Genomic DNA, 18817 nt, shown 5'->3' with positions numbered 1-18817 from the left:
GCGAAGGCTCTGAACTTGAAGTCTCACCGTGGCCTGGCGAGGAAGGCCCCACTGTACCCACTTTACAGACAGGGTGACCGAGGTGGAGGGGCTTGGTCACGGTCTCATATGCTAGCTCAGGGTAAGCAGGGCAGAGTTTTGACGCCTGGGCCATCTGACTTCAGAAACACCAGGGAAATGCGCCCTCCTTTTGTTTGGGCTGTCTCGTCCCCGGAGGATTTTCTGCACACAGACGGGGCAGGCGCAAAGTGCGTGTCTTGGAGCAGGGCCCCTGTTCTCTCAGGGCTCGGGGACCGCAGCCCCGGTGGCCAGCCATGCTGTGCCCTGTGCCCTGTGCCGTGCTGAGCCTCAGTTTCTCACTGCCTGAGAAAGTAGGAAACGATGGCAGCCAGCGCCATGCCACGGGAGCCAGCCTCGGTGCCCAGGGAGATCTGTCTGAATCCCAGTCCCATTATCTTTAGGGGCCAGTGATCTCCCTTCACGAGGCCTCTCTTTCCTCACCTGCAAAGTGGGACCACTGACCTCATGGAGCTGTGAGCTCCACACGGACTGCCTTGGCCAGTGCCTGTGTCCTGAAAGGTTCCCTTGCTGGGTGTTTAGGGTGATTGTTTTCATCTGTCCCCTGCCCCGGGGCTGCCAGCCAGCCCTGGACAGGGTGGGATGGGAGGGTGGAGTGCACAGGGAGACAAGCCTGGAGCCTGGGCCCTCCCACCCCACTGCCTCCCCCTCCCTAGGGCCCCCCACCCAGCGACAAAGCTCATGGCACTTCCTCTCCCGCCTGGCAGGCCGCCTGGCCCAGCCCCTTCTCTAAGGAAGCGCATTTCCTGCCTCCCTGGCCTGGCTGGATGAGCCAGGAGCTCCCCACCGCTGCCGGTCATTCCCCAGCCCCGGACTGCTGCCGCCCACACCAGCCCAGCACCCTCTTCCCGCTCATCCTTCAGCCAGCGACCCTCGGCCCGGCCCTGCGCCCCGTGCCCACTTCTGACCAACTTGGCCGTCACCTTAGAAGGCTGGAGCAGGGACAGCGTCGCTCCGGTCGCCTGCTCCCTTTGGGTCCCCGTGTGAGCCCACGCCGGCCCCCAAGCCTGCCCGCAGCTCTGCCCCTGGACACCGGATAACGCCCAGCGACCAGAGCCCGCGGGGGACGGCATGGACCACAGCGCACGCTTCCTGGTCGTGGCCCTGCTGCTGGCCGTCGGCAGCCTCAGCCCCACAAGTAGGTGTTCGGGCCCCGGGGTGGGGGGACCAGGCTCCCTGTCCCAAGTTCATGCCCTTGGGAGCTCATGTCCTGGGGGGGCTGCACAGCCCACGGCAGATGCCATAGGGTGACCGACCATCCTGGTTTGGCAGGACCAGGAACTTTTGGTCCTGAAAGTCCCAGGCAAACAGAGGTGAGTTATTTACCTTGACCCTGGTCTCTGGCCTCTGGCCTCCTGGTTTCTCTCCAGGAAGCGCAGGCCCGAGCATGCTGTGCAGCCCTGGGAGCGCCTCCTGCCCTCTCTGGGCCTTAGGTCTCCTAGCTGAGGAATGTGTGGGAAGGAGGGCACGAGGCCTCACGTTTGGACTCAGGCTTTAGGCTGTGCTTACTTCCTCGTGGTGTGATCTTGGGGAACGACCTTCCGGCCTCTGAGCAAAGTGGGGGTGGTAACAGACTCCTCGGGGGCTGCCGGGAAGGCCGGGTGAGGCGATGCTTGCGGACAGATGTCCCGGGCGAGCTGAGGGTTCCGTGTTGTTGCTGTTGTTCCATAATTAGCTTTGAATCCCCCACCCTCACCTTCCCCGGGGTCCTGTGCGTGGCTCAGACCCCTCTGAACGCAGTGCGCTCCTCAGCCGCCGTCCCCGCTCTGCTCCCCAGGAAGCCTGCAGGATTGGGGTGCAGTCCCAGAGCAGGGCTTCTGTGGGCACTCTGCGGCCTGGGGGGCTTTTCCAGGGGTCGTGGCCTAGGCTGCCTTCAGAAGCTGACCAGACAAGGGGCCACAAGGAGCCCAGGACTCCTCGCCCCTCGTCCCACTTCCTGTGGCCTTGCTGTGCCCCGTGAACGCACCCACCTGAAGCCGCAGCATGGCCCTGTGGACACCCCCTCATCTGTGGATGCCCCTTTACCTGTGGACACCCCCTCAGCCATGGTGCACCCAGGAACTCCCTAAAGTGGGGGTGCCCAATCCACGGCCCGTGAGCCACATGTGGCCCAACACAAAATCGTAAATTTACTTAAAATATTATGAGATTTTCTTTTTGTGATTACGTGTCCCCATGTATTTCATGGGTGGCCCAAACCAACTTGTCTTCCAGTGTGGCCCAGAGACGCCAGAAGTGGGACACCCCTGCCCTAAAGGATCTAGGGGGCGGTGAGAATGCAGCAGCGGTGGCGACCCCCCCTTCCCTCCTGACCCCCACCCCCATGGCCTCTCCGAGTCCCCAAACCCCGGTCACTGGAGCGCTCCCCACTGCCTCACAGACAGACAGGAAAGGGAGCCTCAGACACTTAGTGACTTAGCAGGGATTTGACCCCGGGCCCGTGACTTCCTAACCACGGGCGATGAAGCTCCCGGTCACCCCGAAAGACGGCTGCCCCTGTCGTCCCATTTTACAGGACAGGAAGTGGAGGCGGTGGCCGGCCGCGTTCACACAGCTCGATGGGGGCCCTCCCTGAGCCCCGCGGCGGCTGCCCTGCCTTTCTCCCGCAGCCCCCGCATTTCCAGCTTGGTTAGCGGCACTCTCTTCTTGACGCCATTCATCAGAGGAAGGTCCGTGAAGGTCTCTGAGGCCTGGTTTTATAGGCTCAAGGGCAGGGGCGTGCTGGCAAAGAAAATGAACAACAGGGGTGAGGGGTTGGAGGTGGTGCTTGCTAATTCCCAGGGTGTAAATGCTCTCGGGGTGTAAATATTCCCGCATGGCTGATTTTGAGCGGCCGGCTCACCAGGCTCACTGGGAGTCAGTGAGAGGTGCCCAGCAGGGGACAGTCACCGAGTATTTCCATCCCACACACACACGACAGACGTAGATAATAACCTCAAGAACACAGATGATGGTGAAATGGAGTACAATTATCAGGAAGTGAGACATTTGATATGTATTACCTTTTAGAAAATACACGTTATTTAACTGCAAGCTTATAAAGTTTAATTTTGAATAATGGCTGTGTTTAACAGCCTGTTGGGGAAAAAAATCCTGATAATTTATCAGCCTGCTCCTGCGAGCAGGTAATGACTCCCGGAGGCCGTAGGGTCCCAGGGAGCTCCCATTCCAAACCACCCAGCCCGGCTCCCTTACAGTCTGGGAGACGGAGGCCCGGGAGGGGCAGCTGGGGGCCTGGCCGGGGCATGGGGCTCAGATCTCCAGACGGGGGAGGATATGAGGGTGACCCGGGCCTTCCCATTCAGGCGGAGGAGGTGCCAATAGGTGCAAACGAGGTTCAAAACCAGGTCCAGCCTTCTGGGAACAGAGCTTGACAGAATCTCTCAAAAAACTATACTTGTAAGAGCAACTCAGCCTTCAGAAGTCAGACCCGGAGAGTTACTTGCCCAGCTCTGTAAGGATACATGGTCCCTACGTAGCCGTAACAAAAACCCAACGACTGGAGACCACCCAAGTGTCCAGCAGCCTGGGCCCCGTTAGCTGGATTAAGATGCAGTGGAATAGCGTGCAGTGGTTATCAAGCAGCTGGGCCTCGCCTGCCCTGCCGTGGGCAGACAGCGGGGCCGGGCTGCCAGCTGCCCAGACAGCAGCGGCTCATTTCTCTGAGAGTGAAACAGTGACCACACGCAGCACACGCAGAGAGGACTGTGTGCGGCCACTCGTGCTTTCTCGAGCACCGGGGTTTTCGCCCAAGACGCACTTTTTTGTCATGTTGGAGTTCTTTTCAAGGACAAGCAGGTAGAGATTTTTTAAAAGCAATTTAACTATATATTTACTTTAGCCTGCTCCTCGAAGAAAATGTATAAGAGGGGAAAAATCGTTAGCATGCTGGGGGATTGCTTCCTGGCTTTTCTTTTTTTAAAAAAAGAATTTTTTAAATTTTATTTTGAGAGCGAGGGGAAGGAAGGGAGAAAGAGAGGGAGAGAAACATCAATGTGTGGTTGCCTGTCACACGTGCCCGGGGGGGGACCTGGCCTGTGTCCCAGGCATGCTCCCTGACTGGGAATCAAACTGGTGATGCTTCAGTTCGCAGGCTGGTGCTCAATCCACTGAGCCACACCAGCCAGGGCGGATTGCTTACTAGCTTTTTAAGGTAATTTTGATGCAGGGGGATCAACATTCCGGCATCTTGTGTACCCTTCTTACGTCCCAGAGGTTTCTGTGTTGTCATGGGGACGCCCAAACCATTCCATTGTGGTTCTGGAACAGTCTCTTCCTTAAAGGTGCCCTCCATCCTTTGCCTCATAGAGTCCCTATTGTTGCACATTTAGGTGGTTTCCCCAGCGGGGCTAATTATAAATACCACCTCCGTGCACATTTTTGCTACACGCACCTTTTCCTGTATTCGTAGTATTTCGCTTGGACGGAGTCCCAGAAGCGACGGTGCGGGGACTCGTGGCCCGCGCCGGGCGGCTGGGATCAAAGGGCGTTTCCTGAGTGTGGGTGCACGTTCACCGGAGGATGGGCCGAGGGCCTGACTTCGAGTTCCTGTGCCCCTGGCCACCTGTGTGGGGCTCTGGGACCCTCTGGGGAGGGGCTGGTGGTGGGGGGCTGGTGTCACAGGACAGAGCCCACACATGTCTGTGTCGTCGAGGCTGTGTTCTGGGACAGCTTCCCTTTTGCCAGGAGGAAAAAGAGGCTGGAGCGGGAGCCGTGGGAGCCAGGAGAGGCTGGGTCCCTGAAGCCCATTCCCACTGCCATGAAGATTCTTATCCCGGCCTTGAGCGGCTCAGTGCGTTGGGTGTCGGCTCATAAACCGAGGGGCTGCCCGTTAGATTCTCAGTCTAGGCACATGCCTGGGCTGCGGGCCAGGTCCCTGGTTGGGGGGCATGCGAGAGGCAACCGTTCGATGTCTCTCTTGCACATCAGTGCTCCTCTCCCTCTCTTCTCCTTTGTCTAAAAACAAATAAGTAAAGTCTTAAAAAAAAAAAAAAAAGCCCTGGCTGGTCTGGCTCAGTGGATTGAGCACCAGCCTGTGAACCAAAGTGCTGCCAGTTCGATTCCCAGTCAGGGCACATGCCTGGGTTGCAGGCTGGGTCCCCAGTGGGGGGGCACATGAGAGGCGGCCACACACTGATGTTTCTCTCCCTCTCTTCCCCTTACTCTAAAAATAAATAAACTCTTTTTTAAAGATTTTATTTATTTATTTTTAGAGAGGGAAGGGAGGGAGATAGAGAGAGAGAGATAGAGAGAGAGAGAGAGAGAAAAATATCAATGTGCGGTTGCTGGGCGTCATGGCCTGCAACCCAGGCATGTACCCTGGCTGGGAATTGAACCTGGGACACTTTGGTTCCCAGCCTGCACTCAATCCACCAAGCTATACCAGCCAGGGAAAATAAATAAACTCTTTTAAAAAAGTTTCCTTCACCTTAGCCAGACAGATGGTGACACTAAGACCCAGAGGGAAAGAGACACCGGTCTCTCAAGGTCACAGACAGGTCAGCGCTGGGCCCTCTGAGGACAGGCCTGGTCTGCTCGCTCAAGGTCTTGAGAGGGAATCCAGGCAAGAGGGAGGGATGCAAGACCCCCTTCTGGGTCTGCAGCTCGTTAGGCGGCTCCCCGTCTCCAGACCCCGTCTATAGCTGAGGACACCGAGGCTCAGGACAAGGGGCTCAGGTCCAGAGTCCAACCCCAGGCTGCCTGCTCCCGCACCCAGCTTCTTTCTCTGCGCCTGGGGCGGCCTGGTGTGGGGGCTCGGAGAGCTGATGGCCCTGGCTCTGGGCCCTCTCTCCTAGCTCCAGGCCCGGCTTTGGGGTCCCAGCCCTTGAGGCTGAAGAGGACCCTTATCCAGGGCTGAGCTCATGTCAGTAGCCGTGATAGGGGTGGCGGGAAGAGACCGATAAGACAGCCCACATTGATCCAGGCTTACTGGGTGCTGGATGCTGCTCTAGACGTGTTACGTGTACTGTCAGGCTGAGCTTCACAGAAGCCTGATGAACCGGACCCCGAACTGTACAGCCGAGGACCTGGGGGTGCGGGGCCAGGGAGAGGGTTTCCTTGAGTAATGCAGCCCAGATGTGAGCGGCTGGGGCTTGAGCCCGGGGCCTAGCCACTGTACCGCACTGCCTCGGGGAGGATGATGAGGATGTTTCTGTTTGCAGACCTTCTCGCCATGGGCATTCGGTCCCTTTCCTGCACCTACAGTGGCCCTCCCACCTACGGCCCAGCCGGATCAGTTCTGATGAGGTTTTCACAATAGGGTTTTGAAGGATGAATAGAAGTTGACTAAGTGGCCGAATAGAGGAAGACCATTGGTTTGGGAAAGGGCGTGGCAGACGCGATGAACACCGTCTGTCTGAAGGCAAATCTCGCTCTCCCCACTGGCTTGGCATAACTGACTGTGACAGCAGCTGCCGGCCCCTGAGCAATTCTCACGCATCGGGAGCCTGCTTAGCCCTGTGCACGTACCTTCTCACCCAGAGCCTCCCCACGTGGCTGAGAAAGCTGTTATGATCGCGTCATCCCCATTCTACAGAGGACAGCACTGGGCCGTGGACAGGAAGCTGGGTGGTAGCAGAACCGGGATTTGAACCTTTGGCATCTGCCAGACCCCTGTGCTGTTTAACCCCGCTCTAGGTGTGGAGTGTGGCCTTGCCCCCGAAGGCATAGGGAAGTTCCGGGGAAGACCGGAGCATGGAGCGTCGAGGCCCTGCGGGGGGCTGTGCCCAGCGTGGGAGGGTTGGGCTGGGAGCTGGGAAATCTGCGAGGGAGTAACTGAGCCCTAAGAGGAACAGACAGTGGCTGGGCAGATGGGTGATGGAAGAAAAGACCAGAAAAGGCCCCGTCATAAAGGATCCGCCCTGGTATATACACAGTAACCACAGAACATGTGCTGGGCACCACTCTGTACACGGGCTGCTGCACGAGGCTGACCCATGGCGGCCTGTGGGGCGGGTGCTGGGTGCCGGGGCTGGGCTGTCTCCGTCCAAACACAGGCCCTGCCACCCGGGAGCTGGGGAACCTCGGGCTGGTTTTCGCTCCTCCCTGAACTTCGGCTTCCTTGTGTGTCAAACAGTCGTACTAATAGCACCCACTTCGTCGCAGGCTGCCGTGAGGGTCAAAGGACAGAGCTGCCAAGGCCTCCATGCCGCTGTCCCGGGTCCCAGTGCGCACGACGGAGCTTTCTGGCAAACAGGGAAAGGGAGGCTCGGGGAAGTCAGGGTGTCGCTCGAGGCGACCAGTTTTTTAAGAAGCAGACCTGGGGTTTGACCCAGGACCTCAGGCTCCAGGGCTGCTTTTCTCGATCCCAAAGTTCTAGGGGTGGCCGTTGGGAAAGCCCCAAAGTGGCCCCGGGTTCGCGGTCGGAGAGGAGACAGGGGTGGGAAGGTGACTCTGGGTCTCTCGCTAGGCCAGCCGGTCACCCAGGCTCCAGGCGGCGCCTCCCCCGGCGCAGGTCCCTGGAGGCCCCGGAGTTTCCCGTGGTGCCAGGGGGATTGTTTTCTGCTCTGTCTGGGCCCGCCTCCGGCTCCAGGAGACAGGCCCGGGCGTCACACTCCCTCCTGTCTCCCCATTCTCGTCGGAGGGGTGGGGGCAGCCAGGATTCGAAAAGGCCCCAAAATAAATGGGCCTCTTATCTGATCTCCCAGCCTGGCCCGTTATCTGATCATTACATAATGGCCGTGCCGCTGACGGCATGGAGGAGGTGGCCCCGGCGGCCCCGGCAGTCCGGCAATCTGGGAGGAACTGGGGTTCCTGGAAGTCTGGGGAGGGGGCAGGGAAAGTCCGGAGGGAAGGAGGAAGCCACTGTGCTAATCGGCAGGCCAGACCCTGGGTCATGTGGGGAGAGGTGGGTCCCAGGCCCAGCCTGGGCAGCCACGCGCAGTGTGACTCCGGCACCCTTGGCCTCTCCCGGCCTCAGTCTCCCCGTCTGTAGAGGAAGGGCTTGGGCCAAGTAACAGCCAAGAAGTGTGTGTTCGCTGATAGGGAAAGGGAGAGGGTGGGGAGCTCTGAGGGGCTTGGTGGGTCACAAGGGGGTGGGACAGGAGGAGACGGTGCCAGCCCGGGAGTCTGCCGGGCTGAGGGAGGTGGCTGGGCCGAGCCGTGGGACCCTCTGAGAGCCCCCCCCTCTGGCAGGCTGCATGCCGCTGCGCCCCCACCAGAGAGACAGTCCTCTCCAGGGCCCGGGGCCTCAGGTAAAGTGATCGAAAGAACCAGCCACCAGGTGCTCTTTCTCCGAAGGCATCCCGGCCCCTCTGTGCACTGTGCGGGTCTCTTCCGACCGTCCCGTCCTCTCTCAGACGGACACAGCCACTGGGGCCCGACAGGGTGAGGTCGCTCGCCAGAGCCAGACAGCCTGGCCTCGGGGGCTTTGCTGCGAACCGAAATGCCGCATGACCCAGGCACTCCGGGGTCCCCGGCACACGGGCCCGGGTCCCGGGCACGGACTCACATGGCCTGCGCCCCCACGGCGGCCAGATGTCTCTGTCCCGCACGCATCCTCCCCGAGATGTTGCAGGGAGATGGGGTTGCGCAGGCAGCGGAACGGTGGGGGAGAAGGCCGGCTGGTCCAAGACGCGGCCCAGCCAGCAGCCCGGGGTTCGGAAGAGGCCTCCCTGCCCCCTGCCCGGAGCTGGCGTCGGCCGGTCGCGTGTGCAGTCCCTCGGTGCCCGGCTTTGATCTCCAAGAAAACAGGAAGGGAGCCCGACGAGATGGAGACACTTGCTTCCAAGCAGTCTCCCCTTCCCTGTCCTCCTTCCCTCCTCCGGAGCCCCCCTTCCCGCCCCCCCCCCAGCACATTCCTGAGGCCGAGGTGTAGGGGCCTCATTTCCTCTTCCTCCTCCACTGGGTCAGGGTGAAATTCCACGGCCTTCCCTCAGGACCCGCACTTCCCGCAGCCCCCGAGGCAGCCCCGGGGCCTGCCTGCCGCCGGCTGCCCTGCGACCTGGGCTCACGCTGGCTGGGGACAGGAGGCCCCAGCTCTCCTTGGCCCATCCCTCTCCGCCTCCTTGAGGCACGAGAGGGGACCTTGTGTCTCCGATCCCAGCTCTCACCTTCCTTTGGCGTGAACCGGCCTGCAGGTTCGGGTGCGTGAACTGTGTGGGCCCCGCCCCACACCAGCAGGGTTGCCCTGTGTTGCAAATAGAATACAGGATGCCCAGTTCGATGTAAATTTCAAATAACCCATGAAAACAATTTTTAGTATAAGTGTATCCCATGAAATAGTTGGGATGTACTTACGCTTTCAAAATTATTTATTTTTTCACTTATTCGAATTTATTCGGGTGTCCTGAGTGTTGTCTCCCGACTTTACGCCGAGTAGCCCTGTGCATCCAGGACAGAGGCTTTCTGCTTCCGAGCCTCCGTGTCTTCATCTGGGGGACGGACGTCGTGATACCCGCCTCGCGGGGCGGCTGTGAGGATGCGGTGCAGCCCCGAGCCCGCGCCGCGCACCCAGCAGGCACCCAGCAGGCGCCCAGCAGGCACCCAGCAGGCGGGAGGAGTGGCCACCACCCGGCGCTCATCTGGCCCTCTCTCTGGCTGTGCTTCCCCCACAGGTCTTGCACAAGCAGTCCACTGTGACCTGCAGCCTGTGGACCCCGAGGTGACATACTTCACAAGCCAGGTTCCTCGCGGCTGCGTGGCCCACGTCCCCAATGCCACGGTCGAGGTCCACGTCCTCTTCCTGGAGTTCCCAAGGGTGAGTGGCCGAAGACAGGGTCGGGTAGGGGCTTAGAGGCAGGCCCAGGGCCCTCGGGGTGTGGGGAGTCAGCCTTCCTTGTGCCTGTCCCTGGAGCTGCGGGGCGAGTCCGCCTGCCGGGAGGGTGGCACAGCATCTCACGGAACCTACAGAGGGTGGCGCTTCTGGGTGGTGCAGAAGGTCTCCCTGGGGCAGTCCTCTGGATGTCACCCCAAGACCCAGGTAGGGAGGGCTGGGTTCGGCCGGAGACCCCTGGAGAGGAGCCAGGGGGGCGGTGCAGTGGGCCAGGTGAGCTGGTGTCCGTGCGGCCCCAGCGACCGGGGCTTCTCGCAGACGTAGCTGAGCTCTGGGCAGCTGGGACTTCGAGAAAGTGCTTCTTCCCCCAGTGGGGCCCGAACCTCCCTCCCCGGAGGGTCCTGCACCAAAGGTCTGCGGCCTGGCAGGCAGCCCCTCGATGTCAGCGTCAGAAGCAATTCCCCCGCCGTGGCCCCCCTCCATGAGAACCCCCACCCCCGAGGCCCACCACTTAGATTTTCTAGGCCCCTGTTCGTAACACATCTACTAAGGGTTCACTGTGTGCTCAGCGCTGTGCTGGGCCTACTATGGGCCAGAAAGTGAGTTCAAGATCTTAACATGTATCGCATCTCCCAAGAGCCCACCTGGCCCGGTCTGTTATTACCCCACTTTGCAGAGGAGGAAACTGAGGCAAGTCTAGAGCGGTGAAGCAAACTGTCTGAGGCCAGAGTCCACCCGAGATCCCCGGGGACACCGAGCAGGGCTGTCACCTGGCTCCCCACGGGATCTCGGTGTTCAGAAGGTGTCCGGTGCTCCCGGGCCGGTGCCCACAGCTGGTGGGCGTGGCCTCAAGTCCTGAGAGCGGCCGAGTGGTGTCGGCTCAGGGTAAACGTGTGGCCGACTTGCCCCCGAAGCTGTTACGTTGCCCTGCATTTGTGCGGTGATAAGACAGTGCCCAGACCACCAATATCGGGGGGCCTGCTCCCACCGCCCTGCCTGCCATGAGGACTGCGGGCCTTGATAACCCCCAGACCGCAGATAGTGCCAGACACACGTGGTGTGGTTTTCATAGCCATTGTAATTTTTTTTTCAAGTTTGGCGAGGATGTGGAAAATAAGAATGCCCTCTGGGCGTTCGTTCTGTTTGTTCTGATGTTCAGGTCTCTGTGCCCCCTCTGGGGGACAGGGGTCCCCTCACCCAAATCATTTCACAGTGAGCCAGAGTTGGAAAAAGGCCCCCCGGCCAAGTACCCAGGTCTGTGGGGTGGGGTGGGGGGCAGGCAGAGGTTGGGACAGACAGCCGGCTCCAGGTGATGGGGGCCTCCTTGGGCGGTGCAGGGCAGGGGTGCCCCGGCTGCTGTGGGACTAGGCAGGGCTTCCTGGAGGAAGCAACAACCTAGGGACGGCCAGGAACTTGCTGAGGGAAGGGGGCGGGGCGAGAGGGCCGTTGATACAGTGAAGGCACAGCAGGGAGGCGGGCCTTGGTGTGGTTCACGCTGGCAGCAGCTTGTCGGTCCCCTCGGGGCAGGGCTGGGCAGATGGAAAGACCCTGTTGTCATCCTAAGGACTTTGGTCCTTATCCTGTGGGCAGTGGCAGTCACTGGAGGGCTTTGACAGGCACGGCCACCGTCACTCAGGTCGTCGTAGAGGTCATGGCAACAGAATCTCCCATCCGTCCCAGGCCCTTCCTTCCAGAGGACTCAGTCTGTGGAACACCTTGACCCAAGGAGCCCGCCTGCAAACCCAGCCCTGCCACGCCCCCGAGGGTCGTGCACGTGGTGGTGGCTTCCCTGCAGGAGAGGGCAAGGGGGTGGAGGAGAGCACCGGCATGCGGTCCTGGCTCTGTCACTGGCCAGCGCCTCTTCTCGTGCCTGGCACGCAGAGGGGGCTCCTCCTCCCCACTCCCCAGCAGACACACACTGCTTGTGCTCAGGGACTCACACTGCTTGTGCTCAGGGACTCACACTGCTTGTGCTCAGGGACTCACCAAAGAACCGCGGAGTATCAGAATCTGGGCCAGCGCCTGGCCTGTTCAAACAGCTGTTGAACTTATGGGTGAATGAATGAATGAATGAATGAATACTTGAATGAATGAATGAAAAGATGAATGCACTGCTATGTGACCTGGAGGCAAGGGTTAAGAACAGGGGCTCTGGAGCCAGACAGCCTTGACATTGAATCTTGGCTCCCCCACTTATGGTGGCGTGACCTTGGAACACCTCTCCAAGCCTCGGTTTTCCTGTGGGAAACTTGGGGACCCTAGGCCCCCACCTCTCAGGGCGCTGTGAGAATCCCGTGGGGCAGTGCGGGCCTTCCCAGAGCCCCGGATCGCTATCCAGCAGCCACACTTGTTATCATTACAAAGGCTCCTCTTCGGGCCCCAGGTCTCCCCTGGAAACACCCTCGTTTTGCCAGGCACGCTACAACTTACAGAATGCCCTCACGTCAGTTCTTGCTCTCAGGCAGCTGGGGCAGAGGCTGTGAATTTCTTTTCAGAGGGGGCACCTGATGGAGCCTCACCCCCTGGGTGCTCCTGGCCCCCGCCGAGTCCCACCGGATCCTGCTGCAGCGACACGGGAGGACCCGCGGTTTCCCTGAGCACACCTCCCTCCCCAGGCAGCTCCGGGGAATGGAGTCGCAGCCCCCCAGGCCCCCCGAACCAGTCCTGGCCAGGTGCCTCCTCTGTGCCCAGCCCGAGTTGGGCACTGACGGTGCCGAGAGAAAGCACACCCAGCCCCTGTGCCCTCGGGCCACTGCCAGGCCAGGGGAGGCCGAGGTGGGCGTCAGCAGCCCTGGTATTGAGTGATGGGATCGGCAATGGAGGGCTGTGGGTCCCACGTCTAGCCAGAGAGAGAGAGGGAGGTCAAGGGCATTCCCGGCAGAAGGCACCTCATGCGCAAAGGCAAGGAACACGAACTGGCAGCGGCAATGTGAGTGGCGGCCGTCTCAGCGAGCAGCCCAGCCCCTCCCGACCTCTGGTTGCCTCCTTCAGGCCTTGGCGTGGGGACGCGCTTCCCCGCCCACCCCTGCGGGGCCTCGGAATCCTCCGATTTCCCGTGCGTGGGCGGCAGATGGACTGTGCCGGCCAAGAGCCTCGGGGAGGAGAGGTTGTGTGTGTGTGTGTGTGTGTGTGTGTGTGTGTGTGTGTGTGTGTTGGGGAGGTTTACGGGCAGACAAGGGGGCCGCTAGGCTGGGGCTGTATCTCGCTGGGTCCCCAAAGGGCAGGCTGGAGTCTGGATTCCGGGAGGGGGCCCAGGGTCACATCCTGACCCGCGGAGACAGGAAACCAGCCTGGTGTCTCAGAGATTCCCGCCAGGCTGACTGTACCAATCTGTTGTCCTTCTGAAAAGTCCCAGACAGCCAGGCCAGAGCTGAGCAGCCACTGATTCACCCCACTTCTGGGCAATCTCGGGGAGCACGCCACACCCCTCCACGCCGATGAACCCGCTGGGCTCTTCTTACCCTGACTCACCCCCAGCCAGACAGGCAGGTGAGGCCGCTCAGGCCAGGGAGAGCAGCAGGGGCCCCGAGTTCCTGGGAGGAATGTCCTGGGAGTCCGAGAAGGGGCGTGGAAGGCAGTGGTGCCCTCGGACGTGGGCAAAGGGCGATCCCACCCGACCCCACCGTTAGTGGCCCTCTCCGGACCTCTTCCAGCTGCGGGTGCACAGGACTCCAGAGATCCCTGCCCAAGTGCCCGAGCCTACTCCCAGAGCGACACGGGGCGCTTTCTTGTCCCGTCCCCCAGAGGGGACACTGCATGGCTGGTGTGAGCTCCCCTCGACCTGAAGGGTGTCACGGTGACTCCCGGCAGGGGGTGGGCACGGTGGAGCTTGGCATTCAGGACGGGCTGTCCACATGCATCCGTGTGAAGAAAAGGGGTGCGGGCCGGGGCCATGGGTGACCATCTGTGCCCTTGTCCCGGGCCTGTCAGGGGCGGGCGTGGCTGGGGGGTCAGACAGGCCAGGCAGGGCTGCATCTGCTCCCTCACTGCTGTACCCCCAGCGTCCAGCTCTGGGTCGGCCTGGGAATAAATACTGGATGGATGGATGGATGGATGGATGGATAGACGGGCAGATAATGGAAGGAAGGAGGAGGAGGAATATATACATAAAAACCTCTGCCCGTTGGCCATCCCCAAGGGGTTAGTGGCGTCACTCTCGTTCATCATTGGTTGTTTCGGGGTGTTCGTCTTGTTTGCTGCCAAGCTCCTGAAGGACAGACTTGTGCCTTCTTCCCGTCCCCCTCTGAGAGCACAGAAGCCCTCGCTGGTCCCAGTTCTGAGCCCTTGGATGGGCAAGCGGGGGTGGGAGGGGGGAGGACATGGGCTGACCAGGGGCCCTCAGCTGGGGAAGGTACCACATCTCTCCTGGGGGTTCCAGAAGCCCATTCTTCTGGCCACTTGGCTGGAGATGGTGACTCCTGGATGTCAAACGCTAGGAGACCTGATGGAGCCCCGCAGCCACACTGACCCCAGCGCTTTCCTCAACGGGCGGGGAGGCTGAGGCTAGGTGATGTGTGACTGACGCATGGCCCAGTTCCAGCTGCCTGCTGCCCACCTCCGGCGCTGACCGCCCCAGGTGGAAAACCATGGCTGCTCTGGATGAGCGGGCAGCCTGTCATTACCTGGGCGCTGGACCACCCGCTTTGCAGTCAGAGTCTCACTGAGTCTTCACAAGTCTAGGAAGTGGCCCTGGCTGGTGTGGCTGAGTTAGAACATTGTCCTGTGCACCAGTAGGCGGCAGGTGTGATTCCCGGTTAGGGCACAAACCCAGGCTGCAGGTTCGATCCCTGGTTGGGGCGCGTATATGAGGCAAGAGGTTGCTCTCTCTCTCTCTCTCTCTCTCTCCCCCCTCTCTCTCTCCCTGCCCCATCACTTCTCCTCTCTGTAAAATCAGTAAGCTTGACCTTGGGTGAGGAGAAAATAAAAAGCTCAGCTCGTGGGTTCGACTGGATGCGTGCGATCCCCAGTGTGGACGCATATAGGAGGCAACCAAGCGATGCTTCTCTCTCTCCCTGCCTCTCTCTCTAAAAGCAATGAAAACAATATCCTTGGATGAGGATAAAAAAAAAAACAAACTAAAAAAAGCCTATGAGGTGGGCGTATTTTCCAGCCCATTTTCCAGATCAGGAAACCGAGGCCCAGGGTCACCCACAGGCTAATGACTCAGACTGCCTTTGAATTCAGGTCGGTCTGGCTTTGACCCCTTCCCCGGCCACCCGGGCCGCATGTGCCATCTGAGGCTGCCGGGGGTGGACGGAGGGATGTCTGGCTCCAATCGGCCGGCTCCAGTCTGGCCCTAGGAGGGTGGGAGCCGCAGGCAGCCCCGAGGCTCCATCCTAGAAGAATTGCTGGAAGCCACTTTCTATAAGTGGCTACTAGCGCTCAGGGCCTCCTCACCGAAATCCCCTGTTCCCGCTCCTGACCGCCGGGCCAACAATGGCATCTGTGGGACACTGGCACAAAAATAGCAACATGGTCTCCCGCCCACCCGTCCAGGGTGGGGGCCGGGGCAGACCCAGGCTGACCCGAGTTTCGGAGCTGGAGGTAAGGGGTGGCTGGCCTGCCGGCCCCAGCGGGACTCTCAGAATTCTCAGGATGCCTTAGGGACTGGTGGCTTGGGGGTGGGGGGCTAGGCAGGCCCCTCCGTTTGCCTTTGGGCTTCGGGCTGGGAGGGCAGAGGGAAGTCAGTGCATGTGAGTGGCCGTGGCGGTGAGTCAGGGCCCCGGGGTGGAGACGTTTGCTGTGGAAACCCGGGCTGGGTGTTTCTGGTGAGCAGCCGCACGGACTTAGCCAGGCCTGGGGCCTCAGAGACCCCAGAGAGCCCTGCTCTCCAGCCTCCCCGCGTGTCCACGCTGCTGGCCTGCTCTGTGGCCCCGGCCCGTGACGACCCCTCTTTGGGCCTCAGCCCCACCCCTTCCAGCCTCCAACCCTGCAGGGAGGGGCTTGGTGACAACTGAGCGGAGGGTTTGGAGTGTGAGCTCTGGGGCAAGAGCGGAGCGTGATGTCCCAAACATCCCAAAGGTACAGCCTCTGAGTCCCCTCCCCCTCAGCAGGACCCAGCCCCGACCTCCGCTTCTCTCTGTGACTTGCTTTCCCCAGTGCGCCAACCCGGCCCTGCCCCTGTGTCACAGGCCGGGCACCCAGGTACAGAGGGACGGGGACGTTTGCAGGACAGCGGCAAGAACAGATGTTCAGGTGCCCTCTCTCTGTCACCTGCAGCGCTCTGGGCCTGTGGGTGTCCACCTAGGGGCAAAGGGTGGGGCTCCAGCCCACGGGGTCTGCCTGTCCGCCCTTGGAGGTCTCGGCGTTGACTCCTCTGGGTGAGGACAGGCCTCGGGGGCAGCTCTGAGAGGGAGGACACGGTCTAGGCGAGCCACCCAGAGGTCCCACTGGGAGCTGTGGGTGCTGCTCCGGCAGCAGGCCGACATGCACCCAGCTTTGCCGCTGCCCCCCCACGAGGCTCACCTGCCGCATCTGTGGAGATAGGAGGACACCTGATCCCGCTTCAGGGAGAGCGCGGCCGGCACGCCCCGTGCAGGGCCCGGTGTGCGTTAGGCTGGGCTGCGGGAAATTACTGGTATTGAGTTGTGTATTCGACAGCTTAATTGAGATAAAATGTGCCCACTTAAAATGTAGTGTTCCTCGGAGTGGCTTTAGTGCACAGACAGAGTTGTGTGCTCACGTCTGGTCGTTTGAGCTAACGGGACACTCGCGGTCACGGTAAGGAAGCTGGGGTGCGTCCGAGGTCAAAGGTTCTGGCAGGGGTCAAAGGCTCTGGCAGGGCGGCTGTGCCGGGGCCTCTCCCCACACCACTGAGGGGTCTCCCTTCACGCCCATGAACTTCAAGTGGTGCTCACTGGGCCGGAACAAAACGTCTGTTCTAATACTTAGGTTTGTGTTTCATATTTTGCCAAAACATGATATTAAATCCAATATCATATTTTATCACTTTACTTTTAAAGTGTTGAGAATGCCTATTTTTTTAAAATGGGTGAAACGAGAGATTTCAAACACCCGAAGTTATAAACCCATTAGACAATACTAATTCACAAAAAATGGGAACTTACACACATGTCAATTTCGAATGTTCATTCTACTCTAAATTAGCATAAAAATAATTCTTCAAAAACTGAAATAGCTCACTACACTGAAAAACAGTTATTTGGGAAACGTGGAAATTCGCCCCTTTGTTTTACGGAACAAACTTGCGAACAGAGAGTGTCGTGACTGAGCAACGGAAATATTTCTGGGCAGATTTTTCCAGCGGCTGAAACACTCCGTCTGGCTCCGTGACATCAGCTGGGGACACGGCCAGGGGACAATTAGAAGTCAAATCAAAAAATTTTCCACTGATCTCTCTTCATCTTGAAATCTCTCTCTCGTTCCTGCAAAGGGTGAGGAGGTGTTGAGGGTCAGGCTTTGCGCCTTGGTAGAGACAGCCGGCTTCTGAGAGCAGCTGGGGTTACTGTTTCAGCGAAGTGCTTCTCTTTGTCTGGTTCAGAAAGTCTTCGAGCAGGGCAGGCATTCTTTCGACAGATGTGTGGGCGCTGGTGCATCACCGTGTTCTCTTTTCTTCGTGGGAAGCGTATACGACTGGGCAGTAGAGCGGCCGAGGGGCGAGGCCTGCCCGGGCCGCTTCCCAGGCTCCCTTCTTCCTCGCTGTGTGATCAGGGGCAGGTGACACCACCTCTCTGGGCCTCGTTTCCCCATCTGTAAGGGACGATAACAATGGGACCTCTCTCTTAGGGCTGTTGCGAGGATTAAGCGGATCGATAGGTGAAGCGTTGGGAACAGTCCCGGCACGGCACGCAGTGAGCACTATGGAAGTGTCAGACATTATCACTATTGGTTGTTGTTCTGGGAGCATCCTAACTGTGTACCCCATTTAACATTCTAATGCAGTAGGCATCTCTCAAGACAAAAAAGATCTCAACTTCACATTCTTATAGAATGTCAAAGTAATGGTAGTATATCGACAAAAATAGGAGCATATTAGTACCTTGAGTACAATAAGGCCGATAGGAGTACTGCAGCCTGGAGCGGGGTGGCTGCCTCGGTCCCGCTGCACAGGGACAGGGAAAGGCACGGGACCCTCGCTGGGTCGCACAGACACTTGCAGGCCTGGCGCACAGCAGGCGCCCAACAGAAATGACAAGACTCGATCGGCCCTTGGGTCGAGTTCAGGCTCATCACAATGTTTTCTCTTCGCTTTTGGATTTGCTGAGACGAATCTCCTTCATTCATTCAGCAAATGTCTTCTGAGCACCTCCCCAGAGCCAGGCCAGGCACGGTGCTCCCTGGAAGGCAGCAGTGGACAGACCGGGCGGGGAGAGGAGTGGAAGCTTGGGGACGTGGGTGCTCACTGCGGGCCTGGGGGTCTGTCTGATCTGTGTGTGTGTCTGTCCCCCCACCTTCCCCCAGGGTACTTCGGAGCTGAAGCTGACAGTCAACATGTCCAAGCAAACTGGCGTCCAGCCCCAAGAGGTGCTGCTAGTCCTCGGTGTAAACCAGAGCATCTTCCTGCGGCTGCAGGCCCCCGGAATCCCGCTCCGCCTGGCCTACGTGAGTGTGTCCCTCCAACCCCGGGCCATGGCACTGGCCGTGCGAGGGCCCTGCCTGGCAAATCCTGTGGAGCCCTGGCAGAGAGAACCCCAAAGGCAGCAGGGTCTGGGAGAAAGAGTTCAAACCCAGAGACGGGATCCAGGAGAAAGGGCAACCCTGGCCAGCTCCATCCTCTCCCATAGCCTCAGTTTCCCCTCCTGTCCAGTGGGAGAACTGGACTCAGTGAAATCCCACAAAATAATCTTGTTATTGTCTTTGAAAAAGTCATAAGATGTGTGTGGGTTTTTTTTAAGATTTTATTTTTATTTTATTTTTAGAGAGGGAAGGGAGGGAGAAAGAGAGAGAGAGAGAGAGAAACATCAATGTGTGGTTGCTGGGGGCCGTGGCCTGCAACCCAGGCATGTGCCCTGACTGGGAATCGAACCTGCGATGCTTTGGTTCGCAGCCCGCGCTCAATCCACTGAG

At 59.7% G+C, this 18817-nt stretch overlaps 1 protein-coding gene across 1 annotated transcript in view; it reads left to right on the top strand.

The window, feature by feature from the left end:
* The first annotated feature begins 816 nt into the window (after positions 1–816).
* The window catches only part of ENG (endoglin), a 30958-nt gene continuing 12957 nt past the window's right edge, over positions 817–18817 (top strand). The window contains exons 1-3 of the mRNA XM_028514439.2: positions 817–1216; positions 9633–9775; positions 18212–18352. Coding sequence (XP_028370240.1) covers positions 1150–1216; positions 9633–9775; positions 18212–18352 — 351 coding nt within the window. The 5' untranslated portion in view covers positions 817–1149. The remainder of the gene's footprint in view (positions 1217–9632; positions 9776–18211; positions 18353–18817) is intronic.

The sequence above is a fragment of the Phyllostomus discolor genome, chromosome 3, assembly GCF_004126475.2.
Source record: "Phyllostomus discolor isolate MPI-MPIP mPhyDis1 chromosome 3, mPhyDis1.pri.v3, whole genome shotgun sequence".
In the NCBI taxonomy this organism is placed as follows: Eukaryota; Metazoa; Chordata; class Mammalia; order Chiroptera; family Phyllostomidae; genus Phyllostomus; species Phyllostomus discolor.
Note: the sequence above shows the minus strand (reverse complement) of the source record. Positions and strands in the feature narration are given on the sequence as shown.